Below are 19759 nucleotides of genomic sequence, written 5' to 3'. Positions count from 1 at the left end.
TAAGTAAAGGCTGCTAGTTGTCAAAGCACTTTGCCCCTCAACATGCCCCCGCACCCCCCCCCCCCCCCCCCCCACGGGTCTCCCATCCCCCTGGCGGGGAGCAAGCTGCTGGTTGGTCTGCGTTTTATCTGCTATTATCTGTCAGATGCTGTGCACCTGTGAGCCCGGCTGCCCCTCTGCATGACTGTGGTCGCTCGTCCAATCCCAGTGGCTCCCCGCTGTCGGCGACAGCAGCAGGGAGAAGTTCTCTGGCTGCCTCCGTCTCTGTCTGACAGCCACCCTGGAGGAAAGTGTAAAAGAAGCAAAGGGAAGAGAAGGAAAAGGGGGAGACATACCATTAAGATGAGCTGTATTTCCACAGACCAAAGCCTGCCCACCAGCCATGTGCGGCAGCTCACCTGGCTGCCAGATAAGTGGAGATTAGAGCAGAGGAGACGGAGGAAAAGGTATTAGAGGCATAAAAATATATATATATTCTCTCTGAAACCCGGGGACAGCCTTGATACTTTTAGGATTTCTTGTGTCGTGTGTGACATTTGATGCCGACGCAGAAAAGGACACAGACAGACGGTCCACGCTGCTCTCACACAGATTGGGGAAATATTTGGTCCTTTATATTTTTTGCCTTGTTTGTTCCCTCTACGTCTGATGTGCGACTTGCTGTTGCCACTGTATGAATTACAGTTTTTCTGGGTTCCCTATCTAGTTAGCGGAGAATAACAGTCTGGTCACAGTGGCGAGATCAATACAGGGCCACAGTTGGAGGTAGAGCGGCCCTAATGAACTGAATTGACTGCTGCTGAAATATGATCAGCATTTCTCTGGTGGTCATTATGTTCCTTATGAAGAAGATCAATGTCTCCTGGGTGGATCGCTGACTAAACACAGCATGGAGGCAGGGCCAGCGCTGATACCACTCTAAATACTTAATGAAGGATTTATTCATAATAAGGCTGTGTGTGTGTGTGTGTGTGTGTGTGTGTGTGCTCCATGTCCGTCTCTCTCCTTCAGTCAAAGGTCTGTTTCCAGGCCCCGCAGCATCAGTAACTGATGTGCTTGTATGAGACTGTGCTGTTCATTTCATGGGCTATCACTTTTTAAATTGGTGAATGCCTTCTTCATGGTTGATTAGTAATTCATGCGGAGCTAATTAAGAGGCATAATAAGAGAAAGACTGGTGACGTGCCTCCAACCAAAATAGGAAAAGGTTTTTTTTTTACCCCAGACTGTAAACTGTTGTGATTGATCGCAGAGACGCGTCGCCCATAAAAGACGTTAACGCTCGCCTGAATCCGTCGTCTAGGAACCAGACACCCATATCTTCATTTTGCTCTGTGCGTCGCTGATATTAGAGCATCTTTCCACAAAGTTGCCTTAATGATCCCTCCATCCCGGCTGTCTGACGCCTGGCACCGTCTCTTCTGTCGGGTTGTTGTCTGTGTGCTGCTGCGGCTGCTCAGGCTGGAGCTCGCCCCTGCCAACCATCATCACACACACACCTGTACCAGCATCTGTCCATCCCGCAGACTGGCACAGGTGCTGCCTTCAGAGTGACTGTCTACGTGCCGTTAACTTAACGCACACACACACACACACACACACACACCTCCAAGCACCGTAGACATTTTTCACCTAAATTGCAAGACCTCATCTTGTTCTCTGTCTCTCACTGTATTTCGCACATATTAACACACATGGGGAACTCAAAGGGCTCGTTTATTCTATCCTCCCGTCCATCTGTCCGTTCGTCAGCGGGAACTCTTTATGATTCCAGGCGCAACACTGAAATGATGACGTGTGTACCCGCAGTCTAATTCCATCATCAGCATCATTACTGCTATTATCCCGTGTCTCCCTTTAATACAGGCTAATGGATGACCAATAAAGATAGATGAGCTTGGCAGTGTGAAGCTAATAGGCAGGACATGATGTCTGGCTTCTGTCCTGACTCCAGTCTTTACCTGATCAACTGCCCTTAGAAAGCAGAGCTGAATATTATCTAGACTTATAATGAATCTCTGTTGTTTATACCAACTCAGGGTGGATGTTGTGCGCTTGAAGGAGCTGATTTGATGCATTGAACATATACCAGCCGCTCTAATGACATGTATATCGTCTTATGTAATTCTACTGTTACATGTCAGATGTCTTCTGTGAATAAGGCCGAGGACCCACTGCAGTAGGAGGGTCACAGTGTCACTGCAGTACAGCGGTACGCACCCGAAGAAGTCTAATTAGATAGAAGCACGTGTGGCTGGACCATGGGTGTGTAGATGTCTTTACTAAACCTATAATATACTTTATCCCCTCATTGCATGAGTGTATAAAGTGCATTACTGATAATATTTAGCTGTGACCAGCAGCTCTGCAGCTCTCTCTGTCGGTCCACTAAAGTTTCCCGACCACAGCTTTCACCCTAAGAGGCTGAAATTTGGCCTGGAGGTCAAGTGTTTGTGAGGTTGTGTGCGTGTGAATGCATAAACACGTGGATGCATGCACGTACAAGGTCGCAGCTATTGCAAATTTTGTTTAGATAATCAAGAAAATATACCACATTGTATTTAACTCCTGACATAGATGCTGCAATAACCAATTATATATATATATATATATATATATATATATATATATATATATATATATATAACTGTACAAATTGTATTAATACAGCTCACAAATTACAAATTTGCCTCGGCTGTCTTTGCAATCTGTACAGCACGCGACCCTCGGTGTCGTGAGATCCTCGCAGCGGACGAGGAAAACCTCCCCAAAAAAGAAATCCAATTAACGGGGGTTAAAAATGGATAAAACTCAGGTAGAGACACTGAGGAGGGATCCCTCTCCCAGGACGCACAGACGTGCAGTAGATATCGTTTGTACAGAATAACGGTGTGTTCATTGGAGCACTGTGACCCGCTGGTTGAAGCCGAACACGAGAGCTCAGCAGTGCAGTGGAGCAACGTAGCATGAAATAATTACAGTGCGAGAAAAAAGGAGTACATGGGGGTAAGTTGTGAGACTTGTGGTGCATGACAATAGCTTTCACAGAGTACTTTATAAAGACTAGTTCAGAAATTAAAAGTATTCTAAGGTGAGGAAATGTTCAAATCACACGGCATGAATAGGAATTATTATTAGCAACACATGATGCTGTGCAATATTCACTTTTTATCACCGACTCTGTACTTATACCACTTTTACTGTATTGTATTTTATTTAATTGTGTTCTCGCCACTTTACTTTCTTGTTCTTTTGCTGTAACAAGGTAAATGTCCCCGTTGTGGGACTAATAAAGGGAATAATTCAATAGAAATTAAGGACTGAGGCTACTTTACAAAAGAAATGTTCCACTTTATTGGGAGTTGAGAGGGTTTATTTTTGGAAAAGACTAAAATACATTTGGGGAGCTCAACTTATATTGAGTCTCACATCTTTGGTGCGCCTACATCAACTCCAACTTCAGGAGAAAGTTGTTTAGATTGTGGTTGAACTTGCTGGAGTGAGATCCTTTGAAAGCGTGTGGTGTTCCCCTTTAGACACTTCAAAGACAGAAAGCTCCAGAAAGTGAGCAGCCGTATGTTGACGAGCCCAGCCTTGAGGACAGGAGAGCCATTGAACAGAAGCTTAGATTAGCAGTAATCCTCTGTTGGACATGTTGAGAAGCTTCTCAAATCTCTTGTCCATCATTCTCATTCCTGCTATAGTTTGTGGACCTCTGCCAAAGTATCAGTGCATCGATGTACTCCAATGAAACCACTTATTCTTATTCCTTTCCCAAATGTAGCTTGTGTAAACGTATATGAATGTTGACTGTGGTTTAACTCGCTGCTTCTTCACAGAGAAGCGAAAGCGAGCGCGTCTCACGAATCAAAAGCAGAGCACGTAACAACTCACTTGAATTGAAATCAGCCTAAAACACCGCTCCAATGACTGACATAAAAAAAGAATGACTGGCAATATGTTCGGAGAGTTATTGTGATGGCTTTGTTTGTTTGTTTTTAAATGATCGTGTATACATCTAACAGAGTCTGGAAGCGGTCACACAGCACAGTGAGCAAACATCATAGAGGAAACTGGCATTTCAAACAGTCCTAATCATAACTAACTAAATGTCTGAAACTATGAAACGAAATATCAGAGAAGGAAAAAACAAAAAAGGCGCTATATAGTTCTGCATGACTTACTTTTCAATTACAGCAGCCGAAGCAGAACGAAATTGTTAGTGTCATTTATCGACTGTGGTGCTCTCCATTAGAGAAACAACTGAGAGAAATCCATCCTGTGTTTATAACCACCTGGCTGTCTTACAATAACAAAGAGTTCATTTCTGTCAGCTGGCCTTAAGTCTTTGTGTTGTGAAACAAGAAGCAGATGAGAAGTGTATGCTACACCAGGAAACACATGAACGCACACACAGACCATCTGACCAGGCAGGTAATCATCTCGCTCTGTTCTCACTGTACAAGAAGTAAGAAGTAATTGGAGTCTGAATTAATAAAGGTAATGAATCATTACGTCTGAAATAATCCCTGCAAGAGATGTCGATACAAGCAAGTTTGTTATATTTGTGTAATAAACACATTTTTACCCATAGCACTTGTAGTGTAATTATAATATTACAGGAGGTTTTTAATTAGCAAAGAACAAGATTAAAGATCAACATACTTAAAAACGATTTTTGTTTTTAATTACAAGTATTGTTTAAACAGCAAAGTTAATGTCACGTCTATTACTTATGCCTTGATGATTTACCCTGGTGATGTGGACCAGGCAAGAGTAGCCGAGCGCAGACACCATCCCCAACCCCGCTATGTGTATATCTTTTTTTTAATACTTTGTGAGGAAAAACTGTCAACCATATCCAAAGTGCAGGACCAAAGAGAAGTAAATAATGTATGCGTTTGTTAGGTTCTTTGAAGACGATATGTGCTACGCGTTACCCGTTTCAAATGTGGAAGATTTTAGACCTCTGCACAAAACAGATTTTGATAATCAGAAGGTGTATCTGGTTCACAGAACTGAAGAGAATGGCAGCGCAGGCCAGCCGTGCGAAGCACAGATCCTTGCCCTTGCAGGTAAGTTGCCCTCTTTAACACATCAGCTTTTCTCTTTTTAATGCTGTTTCTTCCCGTCTGACCAAGTAACGTTCGTGTGCGCGAAACGTGTCAAGGTGTCAAAGCAAGTCCGTATGTCCGATCTGTCAAGACGCGATCAGCTGGAGTCTGACACCGATAGCCACAACAACGTCCTCGGCTGTGGCTAGCTAGATAAGCTAGTTAGATATGCTAAGATAAGTTTGGTAGGTAGCCATACCTTGTCGTCAATGCTTTACATATTTGTACACTCAATGTGTCCTTTTTCCAAGAGTTATCTCTTGTTGTTTCGATAGAGTATTACTGTTTGTTTCGCTAAATACGTGGCATGCAACGTTAGCCAGTCACAACGGTTGTTTACAACATGTAGCTAACGCTTGCTAGCTTGATGTGTATTCGTTCCGCGTTAGCATGTTAGCACTGACGCGCTAGTTAGCTGCGTGCAGACGCAGAGCCGTCACAACATGGTAAACACATGTGACACTCCGTGGTGGACACACTGTCTGTTTTGTACAGATTTGCAAATGTAGACAGGACGTTAGCACGAAAGCTTTGGTGTGTTGCGGTTAGCTTGTTAGCAGGCTTATCTGTCGGGTTGTGCCACAGAGGGGGATGCGGTGCTGCAGTCAGATATTAATGTAGACAACATACAGCAGCATGTCCGTAACATGTCAACGTCATGGCTGTTCTCGTGACGCATCATGCCAATGTGATGAAGTGAGCACGTGCAATCATTTGCTTAACGTTAGCTCCTGTCACAGTGATGTTTGCTCGGTGTCTATGCTCGATCTTTCACTAACTGCATCACTAATCCCTGAATCTGAGCTGTCTGGTCTGCAAGATCGGTCCGATCTAACTAACACCTTGACAGCGACACTGACACTATGTTAAAGCTCCGTGTAGTCAGGGTGATTCTTATCGCAGCCCTCTGCAAAGCTTACATTTTAAGAACACTAAAGTTAGTTTAATCTCGCAGAATGGAGACTAAACGCCCTCTGCGCGGTTTTGACAAATGGATGAAATAATTCTGCAGGTACTTTTTTTTTTTTTTATGTTTTATGAAAATCCATCTTAACTTTTTAAGAACTTCATGAGTTTCTTCCTGCTTCTATTTCTGCACTTCACAGATACAGTAGATGAGTTTGAAGACAGTATAATGCAAAAGAAGATGAAAATTCCCAAGATGTCCATCAAGAATTCAGGAAACCATATTGAGAACAATTTTGGAGAGGAGAGAATGCCACTGAGGCATAAAAAGGTAGGCTCACCTAGATTAGACAGGAGTTGTGTTATTTTTGGAAGTTTGTACATTTAAATGAGCAGCATTGGGTAATCTTCCTCACCAAAGTGTGTTTACACCTATAGTGTCACATGTGGCATTCAGTCACACTGACTTCATCATGCTCAAATGATGCTTATGCTTTGATAGTGAAGTTAAACTTTACTATTTTTACATTAACACATTAAAATCCACCATGCATGTGGATGCAAAGACTAATTTAATAAATGTGTCAAAGTATCCCATTTAAATGATTTATATTGACAATCATGTGTCGTGTCAGTAAGGACCCTACATACTTTAGATTATTTAAAGAAAAGGGTAATATCGACACTAAGTGTGACTGCATGTGTCACACAGCAACATTATTATATTTAAACATTTATTGATGATACAATGTCACATTTCCATAAACTTGGCTAACACCCAAAATCCCCCACGCTATTTTTACCATATGCTGGATTAACACAAATTCAGCACTCTGGACAGCTGCCCTTTCACAGACAAATCCTCTGAGCGGCTCATCAAAGAACTCTGTGACTCCTCTTCTCCCGGTTCCTATTGAGATCCACGCAGTCAAAACAAACTGTTTGCACTCATTCATGTCATTTGTAGAATGAAGTGTGATGTTTCTATCTGCTGTGCCTTCTAAGTGTCACATATTAAGTGCACTTTGTCTGATGCAGCAGAGACATTCGTAATATCTTGTAAAATAGTTTATCAGGCACGCTTCCAAACACCCGTCATGTTTTTTATCGTGTTCAAATAATCAACTTTCTATTTATTAGTACTCAAATTTAATTTCACTGGCGTATTTGTTCCCTAAATTGACAGTTGTTATTTTCTTCAGGTCCTGTCTCAGGACCATGGGCGCCCCCTTTCCAACTCCTCCAAGAGCCTGGCAGCAGTAGTGGCTCGCCTGGAGAGAAATGCAGCCAGCTCCTGTATGGAGGGCGAAGAGGACCTGGATGAGGACCGGCTGGCTGAGGAGGGAGAGGATGCGGACGACGAAGATGAAGATATGGAGGCAGAGCATCCGCAACATCATCACCAGCTGCAACAACAGCATTTGGAAGTGGACACGGATTGTGTGTCTGGGGTCGCTGCAGCAGTGGTTCCCCGCGTTCTGTACGAGGAGCTGGTTCACAGCTACAGGCAACAGGAGGAGGAGATGAGGAGGCTGCAGCAGGAGCTGGAGAGAACCCGCAGGCAGCTGGTGCAGCAGGCCAAGAAGCTGAAGGAATATGGCAGCTTGCTGACAGAAGTCAAAGAACTGAGGGACTTCAACAGGAGGCTGCAAGACGTACTTCTCATGAGATTGGGCAGCGGTGAGAGATCAGGAGCGTGCACACCAACATACAAACCACTGCTGTGTTTACCACAAAGTTAAATAGAACCTTTTTACCTCTAGACATTTAAAGAAAAGGTCTACAACATTCACATCAGTTGGTATTGAGAAGAAATACTTATAGTAGAGCTTTTAGTCAGCGAGTAACATCTGTGCAGCCAGATGTAAGGAAGTGTGTGGACATAAGCCTAGAGTTTACTGTATGTCCACACACTGCACGGACTGAACCCCCTCTCACCTGTAAAGGATCTATGCCTTTTCTAACAACAGTGGAAAATCATGTTTGTCCTTGGATAGTTCAGTACCAGAACTTTTCTTTTTAGTCCACATGTACGTGAGCGTTTAGGACTGCTGGTAAAGTTCAGTGTCTTTCTCCTGAAGTTGAGATAAAGTTTTAAATTGAACAACTTTGCGTTCAGGTGCATTAGTTTGCTTTGCTTCTTAGGTTGACAGAGTGAGCATCCTGAAAGTGAAGAAGGTTGTGAGTTCAGTCAAGCCAAATAAGATGCTTAGGCATTTATTTTGAATGAATTATTGAGACGTGATCAGAATATTTAGAGATGTTGGCTTTCGAAACTTCCCCTGAAGCCAAAGTCAAGTAAACCAATTTTGCTATTGCATTTCAATAAGCCTGAAGGTATGACGAGTTGATATTGTATACCCCAGTTTTAAATACGCTGTATTAATATCCAGCAATGGTTCCTGTCCAGCCCAAGCTCTCCAACAAGACTCAGGATAGAAGGGAAGAAAACAATGTAAAGACATCTGTCGCCTTGTGCAGCTTGTGGTGGAATATAAGCAGGCGGTGCAATGAGATTATAGTACCAAATGCAATACAGGAAGTAGAATGAAAGGCACCTTTACCTGTGTGTGTGACCTGCTGCACATGTGTGGTGTCCACACACACACACACACACACACACACACACACACACACACACAGCACTGCTGTTACCGGTTCTCTCTTTCTACTTTGAGTTTGCTTTGCTGCGACGCACACACGCTGCTCAGGTAGGCGTGGTGGCTCAGGCGTAAGTGTGATTAAAAGTGGTGTCATTGCAGTGGGCAGCAATGGACAAACTCTAGCGTTGCCAGATGCTGGTGTTGACCTCAGCCCCCCCTGTAGATCTGGACAGAGGCGCCTGGCTACTGTCTGGTGGGACCGTCTAATGGACAGGCTAAAGATTAGAGCACCCTGGTGCACTGTGGGGCAGAGCATGGAGTGCACTGACAGATATTAAAACTCATCAGCTACATTGGAGCTTAGCATGGCCAACCACCAAGCCAGCTTAGTTACTGGGCTAAAATATCCGCCTGTCTCAAGGCGCCTTGAGCAGAGGCAAGAAAGGGGAGCACTGTTCCAGTGAAGCGCACAACACTCATGGCCACATGCTTCTAGATACTGTAGGGATTAAAGTGCAACTGGCTGTTTTTGTGTTATTGAACTGTGTTCTGTCTCTAGTGTCGTCTTCTGTTGCGTAAAGCAGCAGCTGATAAATTGCCTTTGACCTCACATCAACTTGAAGTGCAGGCAGAAGTAGATTCGGTGTGTGTTTCTCCATAATGTTAAATGATTCCTTTGTGTCTCCAGAGCCTATGCATGACAATGGCACTCAGACAATCAAGGCTGAAGTGGTTGAACCTATTGTTGAGGCCCAGGAGTCATGCAGAGAAGAAGCCAACACCAGCTCCAGCTACTCGCCCTCGCCCAGAACAGTATACACCTGCAACGATGGGAAGGTAAGTCTCCCTGAGCTGAGGGACGCTCTTCATTTAGCTGGCTGCTCCTGAGCCCCTCTGGCTGTGGTGTCTCGTCACATGTCTGTTTATCTGATGCCAACCTTCCACGTGGTCGTTGTGTTGTTCTCCATTTTTCTTTCTTTTTGCAAAATCGCTCATCCAAACTTAATTGATCCAAGGATCAATTAATTAATTAATTAATTAATTATTTATATGTCCACCTCTTCTGTTAAATGTGTAACGAACCTTGTCATTTATATGGACACATGTTACATCACCCCTCAGGACTTTACTTCCTGAGTGCAGAGGGTTGATTGGGATACTCAGTTCTAACTACATGCGTTTATGTTTGGCACCCTTTGAGAGTCCTGTGTCCTGGCTCTCTGCCTGGGGGTGACCGTGGGAAGTGGCCTGATTTTGTAGGAAATGCTGTATTTCCTCCTAACACTCATGGACCTGGGAACTTGCTGTCATAGTTGATCAGTCATTCCCCCCCTGGCTGCCCTACCCCAGCAGGTAAACAAGGTTGAGAAGATGATTATTGTTCCTGCAAGCCCAGCCAGCATCATCAGTGTTTATTAGCCTGTTAGGGTTCTTTACTCCCCCCACCGCTGTAACTCAACCAGCGTCCTGTCTCTGATGACAGGGGGGGGAATTGGTACTACAAGCTCTGGGGCCTGCAGCCACTTCAAGCATGAAGAACACTTGCAAATTAGAACTCTCCTACATCAGGGACCCCATATTAATTATTTGCACGAGAGGAATTTAAAGTGACTGACAGGTTAGCCCTAGTGAGAGAGGTGGGGGGGGGAAGGTACAAAAGAAGGAGGAGAGATGGATGGAGGGAGATAAACGAGAGCAGAGGGAGGATGAAAACAATCTTGTCTAACTTAAGGGCAGTAAAGGGCTTGTCTGCTGGCCGGGGGCCTAAAGCACATTAGCTGCACAGGGAAAAGCCTTTTGGATGGCAGCCTAAAGACTTACCAGTGATAAGAGAGTAGAGAAGGGAAAGTCACACATGCCCCCCTTCTGCATGAGCTCACCTAGAAGACCAGGGCAGTCTGGCGAGGCTGGCAATCGACTTGGCTTACGCAACGTGCACGGGGAAGTGTGCGGACGGCTACAGGTTAAGTTCTTAGTGGAGGTAATCCAGGCATGGGTTTATTTATGTATCCCAGTTGGTGAAAGTGGTGCTTCTTGGGATTTGTAATTTGGTCTCAGCAGGAGCTGGCTAAGATGTGTCCTGCCATCACGAGCTATGATCTGCCGTGTCTATTTAGGTTTTACACCCACATGGAGAATTGTAGATTGGTGAAACTGGACTCGGAGCCCACAGCACCCTAACACACATGTCCCAGGCAAGAGGGTGGTCAGCATCCTCAGCACGGGATCACATGTATGTGTGTTGTTTCCCAGTAGAATCTTGTGCTTCGAACAACAGAGTTTAGTCTCAGTTTAGTTCTTTGGTTTCTCTCACCTCGTTGCTTCTATCTTGCCTGGCAAAACATTCACAATAAGATGTAATGGAAACAACAGCACTGTAACTGCTGCTCTGAAGTTTGATGCTCCAGGAACCCTCAGCGACAAGATTCATGTGTTTGTCCCCTTTAGTTTCTCAGTGTCGACGTTTGTTTCTTCACTAGTTTGTGCAAATGTTTAACCCGAAGGTTATGAAACAGTTGGATATTAGGCGTGTCAGGGTAAATACTTTTGTTGGACGATATAATGTCCCAAACGTTATTGCAATAAATGATAATATTGTCATTTAAAATCCATTTTATGCCAATTCATACCGTTTTATACCATTTTATGCCATTTTATACCATGTTATGACATTTTATGCCATTTTATACCATTTTATAGCATTTTATACCATTTTATGCCATTTTATACCATTTAATGCCATTTTATACCATTTTATACCATTTCATGCCATTTCATGCCATTTCATACCATTTCATGCCATTTTATACCATTTTATACCATTTCATGCCATTTTATACCATTTTATACCATTTCATGCCATTTTATACCATTTCATGCCATTTTATACCATTTTATGCCATTTTATGCCATTTAATGCCATTTTATACCATTTCATGCCATTTCATGCCATTTCATACCATTTTATACCATTTCATGCCATTTTATACCATTTATACCATTTAATGCCATTTTATACCATTTTATACCATTTCATGCCATTTTATACCATTTCATGCCATTTTATACCATTTTATGCCATTTTATGCCATTTCATGCCATTTTATGCCATTTTATACCATTTTATACCATTTTATGCCATTTTATACCATTTTATGCCATTTTATGCCATTTCATGCCATTTTATGCCATTTTATACCATTTCATGCCATTTTATACCATTTTATGCCATTTTATGCCATTTCATGCCATTTTATGCCATTTTATACCATTTTATGCCATTTTATACCATTTCATGCCATTCAGCCTTGAGTCATTAATTCCTTTACAGCCAATACACTACCTGTCCAGTTTCTCAGTAGTTGGGACCTTTGTTAACAAAAGGTTTCCTCTCTCGTTTGGATTAAAACCAAAACGTTCCCACACCAAAGCTGTGGAGGATAACTCTGTAATGTTCCTATATCGGACTATAAGTTGATATAAGAGTACTATTGTGACAGGCCTATTGGGAAACTGTAACAGCATTTATTTTCCCCGTGGAGTCGATGACGCTGTTCCGTGCAGAGTAGAGCATCGTGTGCTTAAAGTGTCAACGCGCTACTTCTGTTGTTTTTACACTGAGCTGGTAAACGCCACAGTGCATTAGACTTGTCATGTGGTCTGGCCCTGTGCAGATGACAACACTTCCAACATATGTTTTATCAGCAGCAGACTGTAAATGTTGAAATCCTCTCCGTTTCACACGTGTCCTCTCTGTAGGTACACCTCGGTGGAGGGATCTGGGTGGAGGAGGAGAAGTGGCACCAGCTGCAGCGGACCCAGGGAGACTCCAAGTTCACAAAGAACCTGGCTGTAATGATCTGGGGCACAGAAACGCTCAAGAACCGTAGTGTCACTGGAGTGGCCACCAAAAAGAAGAAAGATGCCCTACCCAAACCTCCGCTGTCGCCAAGCAAACTGAAAATCGTCAGAGGTAAGATAAACTCCAGGTCTACATCTATAAAATCAATCAGTGAGAGAGATGAACCCATGTTCTGCTGGGTTCTTTGTAAGCTGAGACAACGTGGAAAACATCAGGTGCAGAAAATATTTTTTTATAAAAACTTTCAATCATTGAATTATATTCATTAGATACCAGACAAAGACAACATTAGCACTTTTGAATTTGATGTAGCCTGACTGATCACACCCGCTCCTTCCCCAGAGTGTCTCTACGACAGAGTGTCTCAGGAGACGGCCGACAGTGCAGAGATTACACAACGATTGTCCAAAGTGAACAAATACATTTGTGAAAAGATAATGGACATCAACAAGTCCATCAAGAACGAGGAACGGCGGGAGTCCAAGCTGCTAATCAGACAGACAGTCAAGATGGAGAACTTCACCTACGATGGCATGTAGGGATCAACTGTTGTCACGCCAGCACCTTCTGCCCCTCCCCCCACCCCCCCCAGGATATTGAGGGGACTGGATGTTGGCGGTTGGAGTGGTTTTTCTTTTCTTTGACATGTCGGTATGGTTATTACTATGAAAGGTTAAAACAAATAGACCCCTCCCCGTCTCCCTAAAGAGCATCAGTGCCCAGTTTTCCCATTGGCTGACAGACAGCTTTACCCGCCGGTGAGAAGCGAAACACGTGTGAACGAGTTGGATATGAGCCGGTGTGAGTGTTTTTATAAGCTTTACAGTGGGATTGGTACAGAGACGTGGTTTATTGACGTGTATGCATTTGTGTCAAAAGGAGAGATTAGACGTAACTGTTAAATTGATTTATTGTTCTGTGTCAGAACATAGTTTTGAGTCCTTAAACTTTTAAAAAGTAAGAGGTTAATTCCCTGGATAAAATCTATACGATGCTGTAAAGATGATGCTAGCTTGCGTTAGATCTTAGACGTGTGAATGGTCGGACATGTTGGTGACCCCCCCACCCCCCCCCCCCCCCTCAACAACCTGTTGGGAGTGTTTGCTGTTGGTACTTACTGCATGAGCTGGGGCATCAGGGTCTCAAAGTCTTAATTGGTAACAGCCATATTGCAATTTGCATCAGAGATTCTGTTGCTTCAAGAGATAAATTAAAAGTGTGCGCGCCCCCGTAACTGTAGGTCAACCACAACACGTGAGTTTAGCAAGAAGACGGCTTACAGAGGTCGAATGTGACTCGACTGTAGAGTGCTACATTTGTTTTTGTCTTTTATGTTAACCTTTTTTTTAGTTCTGAGCATTTGCCATCAATGAGAACGGGTTGGATGGGATATTCTTGTGTTACTCTTTATCAAACAAGTCACTTTCAGACAACTTGACTGTTTAATGAGTCGTAGTGGTACGGGCACGTTGATGCCTAGAAAAGGCCTTAAATGGATTTGGCAATCACCGGGGGCCGCTATGCCCCTGGGTTTTCTAGTAAGCTGTGATTGTAAATGTATAGTAAGCTGAAGCGATGAAGCTTCACCTGCACTTTGCTGTGAGAATGTGAGAGGTGGCTGGCTACTAGGTACTATTTTCTGTGTGATTCACACCGTTAAGTTGAGCTGAGCCGGGCTGCTTGCTCTCCCCCCCCCTCTCGTAGTTGAAAGATGCGGCGCTGCAAGGGACAACGTGGGGAAGACAGTGAGCTCTGCTCAGTTAAGGTCATCTTCACGTGGAAGCAGTGTTAGCTGTGGGTAAAGCTGTCTGAAACACTATTGTGAGTTTGAAGTCGTCTGGGCCTGCTGAACCCCTTAATAACCCCCTCTTTTTACGCCACGCCACTGGGGAACAAAGTAAGGTCGCTCCAGTGACAATTTCCTCTAAGCTATGCCATCAGAACTTTGAAAATGTCCTCTTTTTTTTTCCTGTATGTTTTTTTTTTTGAGTTTATGAGTCTTCACCAGTTGTTTTATTGTTTTTGATCCAGAATGGTTTGTGCGGCCGTCTGCAGGCTGGAACTAAACGCTGCAGATTGAAATCTCAACTGTGACCTAGCTGTGGCTAACTGTGAATCTGCTGCAGAGCTGCCCATCAAGCCTTTCTCCTCTTCGTACTCTAGACTCTCGTTTGTCGGTCGGTTTATTTCTGTCTATCATTTTGTTATTTCAAAAAGTTCAGATCAGCCTTTTCGTTAAGCTGCTTTTATGTTTTGGAGATATTTTAGTGTACATAAAAGTTTTTTGGTTTTGGTTTCTAATCACGTTACAGTTTTAAAGGTTCTGGTCACGTTCTGGTTTCTCTGATTGATGTTGTAATTCCATGTTACCTGACAATTTATCGTGTTTTCTTTTCTTCTTTTTTTTACACTTTTTCCATATGACTTGTTGGCTTTAAGCTTGATGTTGTATCCAAATGTAGATCGTTGGAATCTGCAAATGAAAAAAGAAAATCTCTTTCTTAGCCAAAGTGATCTCCGTGGAACAAGAGAGACGAGGCTTCACCTTAACAGAGCCCAAACGTTACGCCACATTCTCAACATTCAATATTTAAAAAGCCTCACTTAGGATCCGATGATCTGCCACAGTAAGAGGAGAACGCATTGCACTCGATAGAGATGCAGTAGTTAGAACAACACAAACCATTGAATGCACTTTAAACTTCTGGGCAATTTCTTCAATCTTAAAGAAATGTACTTTGTGGTATTTGTCCTTTTTTAATGTCTATATAGATAAAAGCCTATCAATCATTGTATTATCATGCACCTTAGAACATTTTGGTTTAATGTTTTCTATGGCAAGAATGAGTTCTGGGATATCATTTAGTTTTGCCCCTGACATGCTTCACAACCACATTAATGGATCTATTACTTGGAAGTAGCGTTCGTGCTAATTCTGAATATTTAGTTGTAGTTTTAGAAAACCAGAAGTCACACTATGTCGAAACTGGATTCAACAACCCCCCCCCAGGTCCTCCTGAACAGTAAATGGCTTCGTTGGCAAATTGACAAGCAAAAGTCAAAAACTCCTCTCGGCTTTCAAGCCTGAAACATCAATCTAAAGATATGTACCTATGAAATGTGCAAGCTGACTGGAATATGTGCTTTAACTTAATGTGTGAAGATGCTGGTGATGCGTAAGTATGACTTATATAGAGATAATTGTGTATTTTTTACAAATGAGTGGTGATTGTAAGCCAAAGTATTGAATGCTGAGATCAAGCTAAAGAAGGGGGAGGCTGACAGGAATCAGCAAGGTTTGCACAAAAGATGGCCCATGCCAAGGTAATAGAGCCTAGTGACACCAAAACGGTGACATATTATTCTTTATTTTTGTTTTTGTTCCTAAAAAAAATATCCCTGTTTCATTTGTTCCCCCCCCCCTCCCCCCTCCCCACCCTGTACAAAGCAACGTGAGGTTTACGTGCGCTAGCATGTGTTTCAAAATCCATGCGGTTTAAAAGAAAGAAAATATTTCTGCTGTGCAAAGCAACCATGCTAAGAGTTGTGACACATTGTCATGTGGTGTGTTCGTGTTTGTTTGTTTATTTGTTGTTTCATGCCAAAAGGGGGTGTGGTTAAAATAATGCTTTAAGATGGAGCGTTTATAGAGGTATTACATCATCTGAAATGCTAACTTCTGTTTTTAAAGGCTGATTTCCTGGAGCGCGATTAAGCGCTAATCCTTTAACTAAAACCATCTTCCATGGATGAAAGCCGTATGGAGGTCCTGTATGTTTTTAACCCAGATTTGGCTTAATCTGCGATGGCGAGGCCGATCTCTATCCGATGTACCAAGTCACTTGCAAAGGAGCCGTTTGGGTTGTAGCAGCATATTGGGACTTACACCAGTACATAACCAGGCCGAGCCGTTAATGGATGATATAGGCTAGTTAGGCTGTGACACACACAACACAGTGCTCTCACTGTCACACTCAAGTAGCGATAGGAAGGAGATGTAACCTCGCTGGCTCTGTGATCCTCTTCCTGTGCCACCTCTAGTTCCTTACTCTCCCGACTGGATTTCAAAATGCACACATGTATCGAGATAATAGCAAATCCTGTCGTCATCGCTCGGTGTTTGGGGCTTATGTTGTGAACCCCCTGTCAAAGCTTCAGAAGTGGGGGAGCTTTATGTTGCTGCTTTGACAGTTTGATTGGGAAAAAGAGTTCTAACTTCACGGTGTGGAACAAGATAAATGGCGTCATCTTGCAGTCTTCACAACTAAGTGTACACAAAACACATTTCTGTTTGAGCCTCAGATACAATGTCAAACTTACTTCAAAACGAGTTAAAAAAAGAAAAATGGGAGAAAACACATTGTTAGGCCTATATTTTTCTTAAGGTATCAGTAACTTTGTATACAATCCACAAACCGGTTCTACTTCATCTAACTTCACCGTCCTACCTCATTGTTACTCTGGTGTTTGTTTGTCAGTGACTGTAAACTATGTGTGTATATTAATAAAAAAGAAAAACTAAAAAATCTATAGGAAAGGTATACCTGGTTACTCTCAACATGTACAGCATATAAAGCGTGTGAAACACCTCAGTACACAATATCATTCTTAGGAGAAATCAATTTTATTACCTGCTTAAAGATGCTGCTGTGCGTGAGGGGTCGTCTCTGAATATATATCTTCGCTCTTTGCTATGTCGTGCAGTTGATCAGTGGTTGTGTTCTGTCTCTGTATTGCATTCTGAGATTTTTACTGGTTGACGGTGCTACCAGCAAGCAGTTCAAAAACTGATCTGTCTATCGGACCTCAAATGGTGCTGTTTTTCTATGTTCTTATCCTCATACAGCTATGTTTTATTCAGGTGTGTCAACCGCCACTATCCCCCCCTCAGCTAATCAAATTCTAAGCCAAAATATGTCCCTTGCTATTACTGTATCAAATATATGCTATCCATCCAAATATTGTAGATAGTGAGTATATCCTGAGCTGTGTGTTTCAGAAGTACCTCAGAACTTTCTGATTTCCAACGGATGCATCTGCTTCTAGCACCTGTTGTCTACCAATATTACAGTGTTGCAGTGTATTTTCAGAAATATGCATTTTTACTGGTTAGATCAGGTTTCACTACACATCGGACATGATTATTAGATCTCACTCAGATGACCGATAACATTTTATGGATACCACTGTTCACTGGTTTGCATGCCAGGTTGTCAAAAAAACTAAAAACAAAGGAAATCTCAGTGTGACTGGGCAGCGTGTGTGGGAGCAGAAGAGGTCCTCAGCAACAACAACCATGTCCTGTTTGAGTCAATGTGAAGTTTTTTTTTTTTTTTTTACAGAAACTGGATTCCATTGGTCGTCGGTAGAGAAATAATATCCATTCGAACGGATTGTGGAGCCACGTTTGGTGTCAGTTTGGGATTGAGTTACCGCTTTAATCCCCAGTTGTATCTCGTACTGATATTAAAACAACTCAAATGTATTTTCCAGTGTTTAAAAAAACTAAAAAATGAATTTAGTTTAGCGATCGACAAAGAAAAAGTGCATTACTCTGTACAGCAACACCAATGGAATCCTTTCTGCGCCAAAGTGTGTATCGGGGGTGGTTTGCTTTACCTGTCAGTATGTAAATATTTATTTTTCTTTCTTTCTTTTTTATTTTTATTTTACTCTGACCATGTCTGTGAACATGTGACGTGCTGGGGAACTCATCTCTACTGTGAGCAGTGTTCAAATACAAATCAGTTGGTTTCATGGAAGCACTTAAGCCATTCGTTGGACTGTTTCATAAAGGTTCAATTTCCAGCGTTGCTCTGGTCCAGGGAATTGACCCAGAGAGTTTTGTGTGTGTAATTGAATTCCTATGCAGGTGCTGTGTTGTAATCACCTGGTACCACATCACTGTCGGGTGTGACGGCCAACCAGGGAGACAGATAACTGGAGAGTGTTCACACCTTTGAATGTGTCTGCACAGCCTTGAGATTGAATCAGATGGGACAATGGCGACATGACAAATCTAAACTGAACTATTACTACATTTTCATACTCATAGAGTTGAATTGAACTGAGCTATACAGGGCTGCTTGGGCATATACCTGTATATAAACTGCATTTGTAGGGGAGAATTGCAATGATCATTAGGGAAAGACAGGGTTCTTACTGTATGGAGTATTTCCAGGTGGTATGATAATGTGAACAGAATTTCCAGACTATTGCAGTAACTCACTCTCTCCCTACGTCAGCCTCCCACAGGCAGCCCTACATTTACAGACAATGTTCTAAGTATATGCGATAGAGAAGTGTACATGTCTTTGCTAAACCGGCCACACCTCTGCTATGCGAGCAACTCTTTGACGCTTAGCATCCTGTTCTGTGTTTTCTCTTGCTGCATTCAGGAACACCTGTTTAATGTATAGATAAACAGAAATAAATCCAGACTTTTATTCTATCAGCACAAACCTCTTGTCTTTTTTGTCTTTCCTGCCTCGTCTTCTTTTCTCAAATACACAAAGTGCAAGAGATAAGACTCAGACACTGAACCCTTCTGATCCTTCAGCTTCTAATCACTTGTCAGAGATACTGGGTGCAATCAGCGCTTCCACCACGCGATGTTTGTGTCGCGTTGTTGTTGTTGTTGTGTGTCAGAAAAGCCCGGAGAGATTGAGCTTTGTGGACAAATAGTCTCCAAATCACACGATTAAGCTTTAATATTCTTAAAGGAGACATGTTCTAATTTACAGGTTCATGTTGGGTTTCTACACGTTAACTCCTCACCTTCTGTCTGAAACACTGTGTCCGTGACTACTTCCTGTCAGCTGATGTCACTCACACACACTTCAACCGGGGAATAAACTTTGGACACATTAAGAATGTTTAAAACGGTGTATTAACACAGATATCGCACCTTTAAAGTAATAGTTGGACATTTTGGGCTTTCTTTCTGAGAGCTCCATCTACTCATTTAACTCCGAAAGAGAGCAGGTAAAGGTGCTTCCCAAAACTGCTTGCTTTTGCACCACCTGTATCAAAGGAAACTCTGTTGACAGACGAGTGTGTCCGTGTCCTATTGTTTGCTGTACAGACACATTTTGTAAAGTAACAGGGGGCGCTGAGTGACGAGTAACTTCATTTCCACCTCAATATGTATTTTAAAATCACCAAATCAGGGTTAAATCTGGTCAATAGCTCGGAGCGCAACACCTACCTGGAGCCTTTAAAGTGTTATTTCTTACACTGGGATTCCACTTAACTAATGTCGGAGGAGTTTTTAT

The 19759-nt window shown here is 42.7% G+C and overlaps 1 protein-coding gene across 4 annotated transcripts; it reads left to right on the top strand.

Annotated features, from left to right (window-relative positions):
- The first annotated feature begins 4847 nt into the window (after window positions 1-4847).
- bend5 (BEN domain containing 5) lies at window positions 4848-18946 on the top strand. 4 transcript variants are annotated; one of them, XM_029429836.1, is made up of 7 exons: window positions 4892-5075; window positions 6221-6351; window positions 7223-7700; window positions 9312-9460; window positions 12383-12596; window positions 12828-14662; window positions 14948-18946. In XM_029429836.1, the coding sequence occupies exons 1-6, from the start codon at window positions 4892-4894 to the stop codon at window positions 13022-13024; spliced, it is 1353 nt and encodes a 450-aa protein (XP_029285696.1). In that variant the 3' UTR covers window positions 13025-14662; window positions 14948-18946. The 4 variants fall into 4 exon arrangements, with proteins under 4 accessions (XP_029285693.1, XP_029285696.1, XP_029285695.1 ...); XM_029429835.1 differs by having other exon boundaries at window positions 14925-18946; XM_029429833.1 differs by having other exon boundaries at window positions 4848-5075; window positions 12828-18946.
- The last annotated feature ends 813 nt before the right edge of the window (window positions 18947-19759 follow it).

This window comes from Cottoperca gobio, chromosome 4, assembly GCF_900634415.1.
Source record: "Cottoperca gobio chromosome 4, fCotGob3.1, whole genome shotgun sequence".
Classification (NCBI taxonomy): domain Eukaryota; kingdom Metazoa; phylum Chordata; class Actinopteri; order Perciformes; family Bovichtidae; genus Cottoperca; species Cottoperca gobio.
Note: the sequence above shows the minus strand (reverse complement) of the source record. Positions and strands in the feature narration are given on the sequence as shown.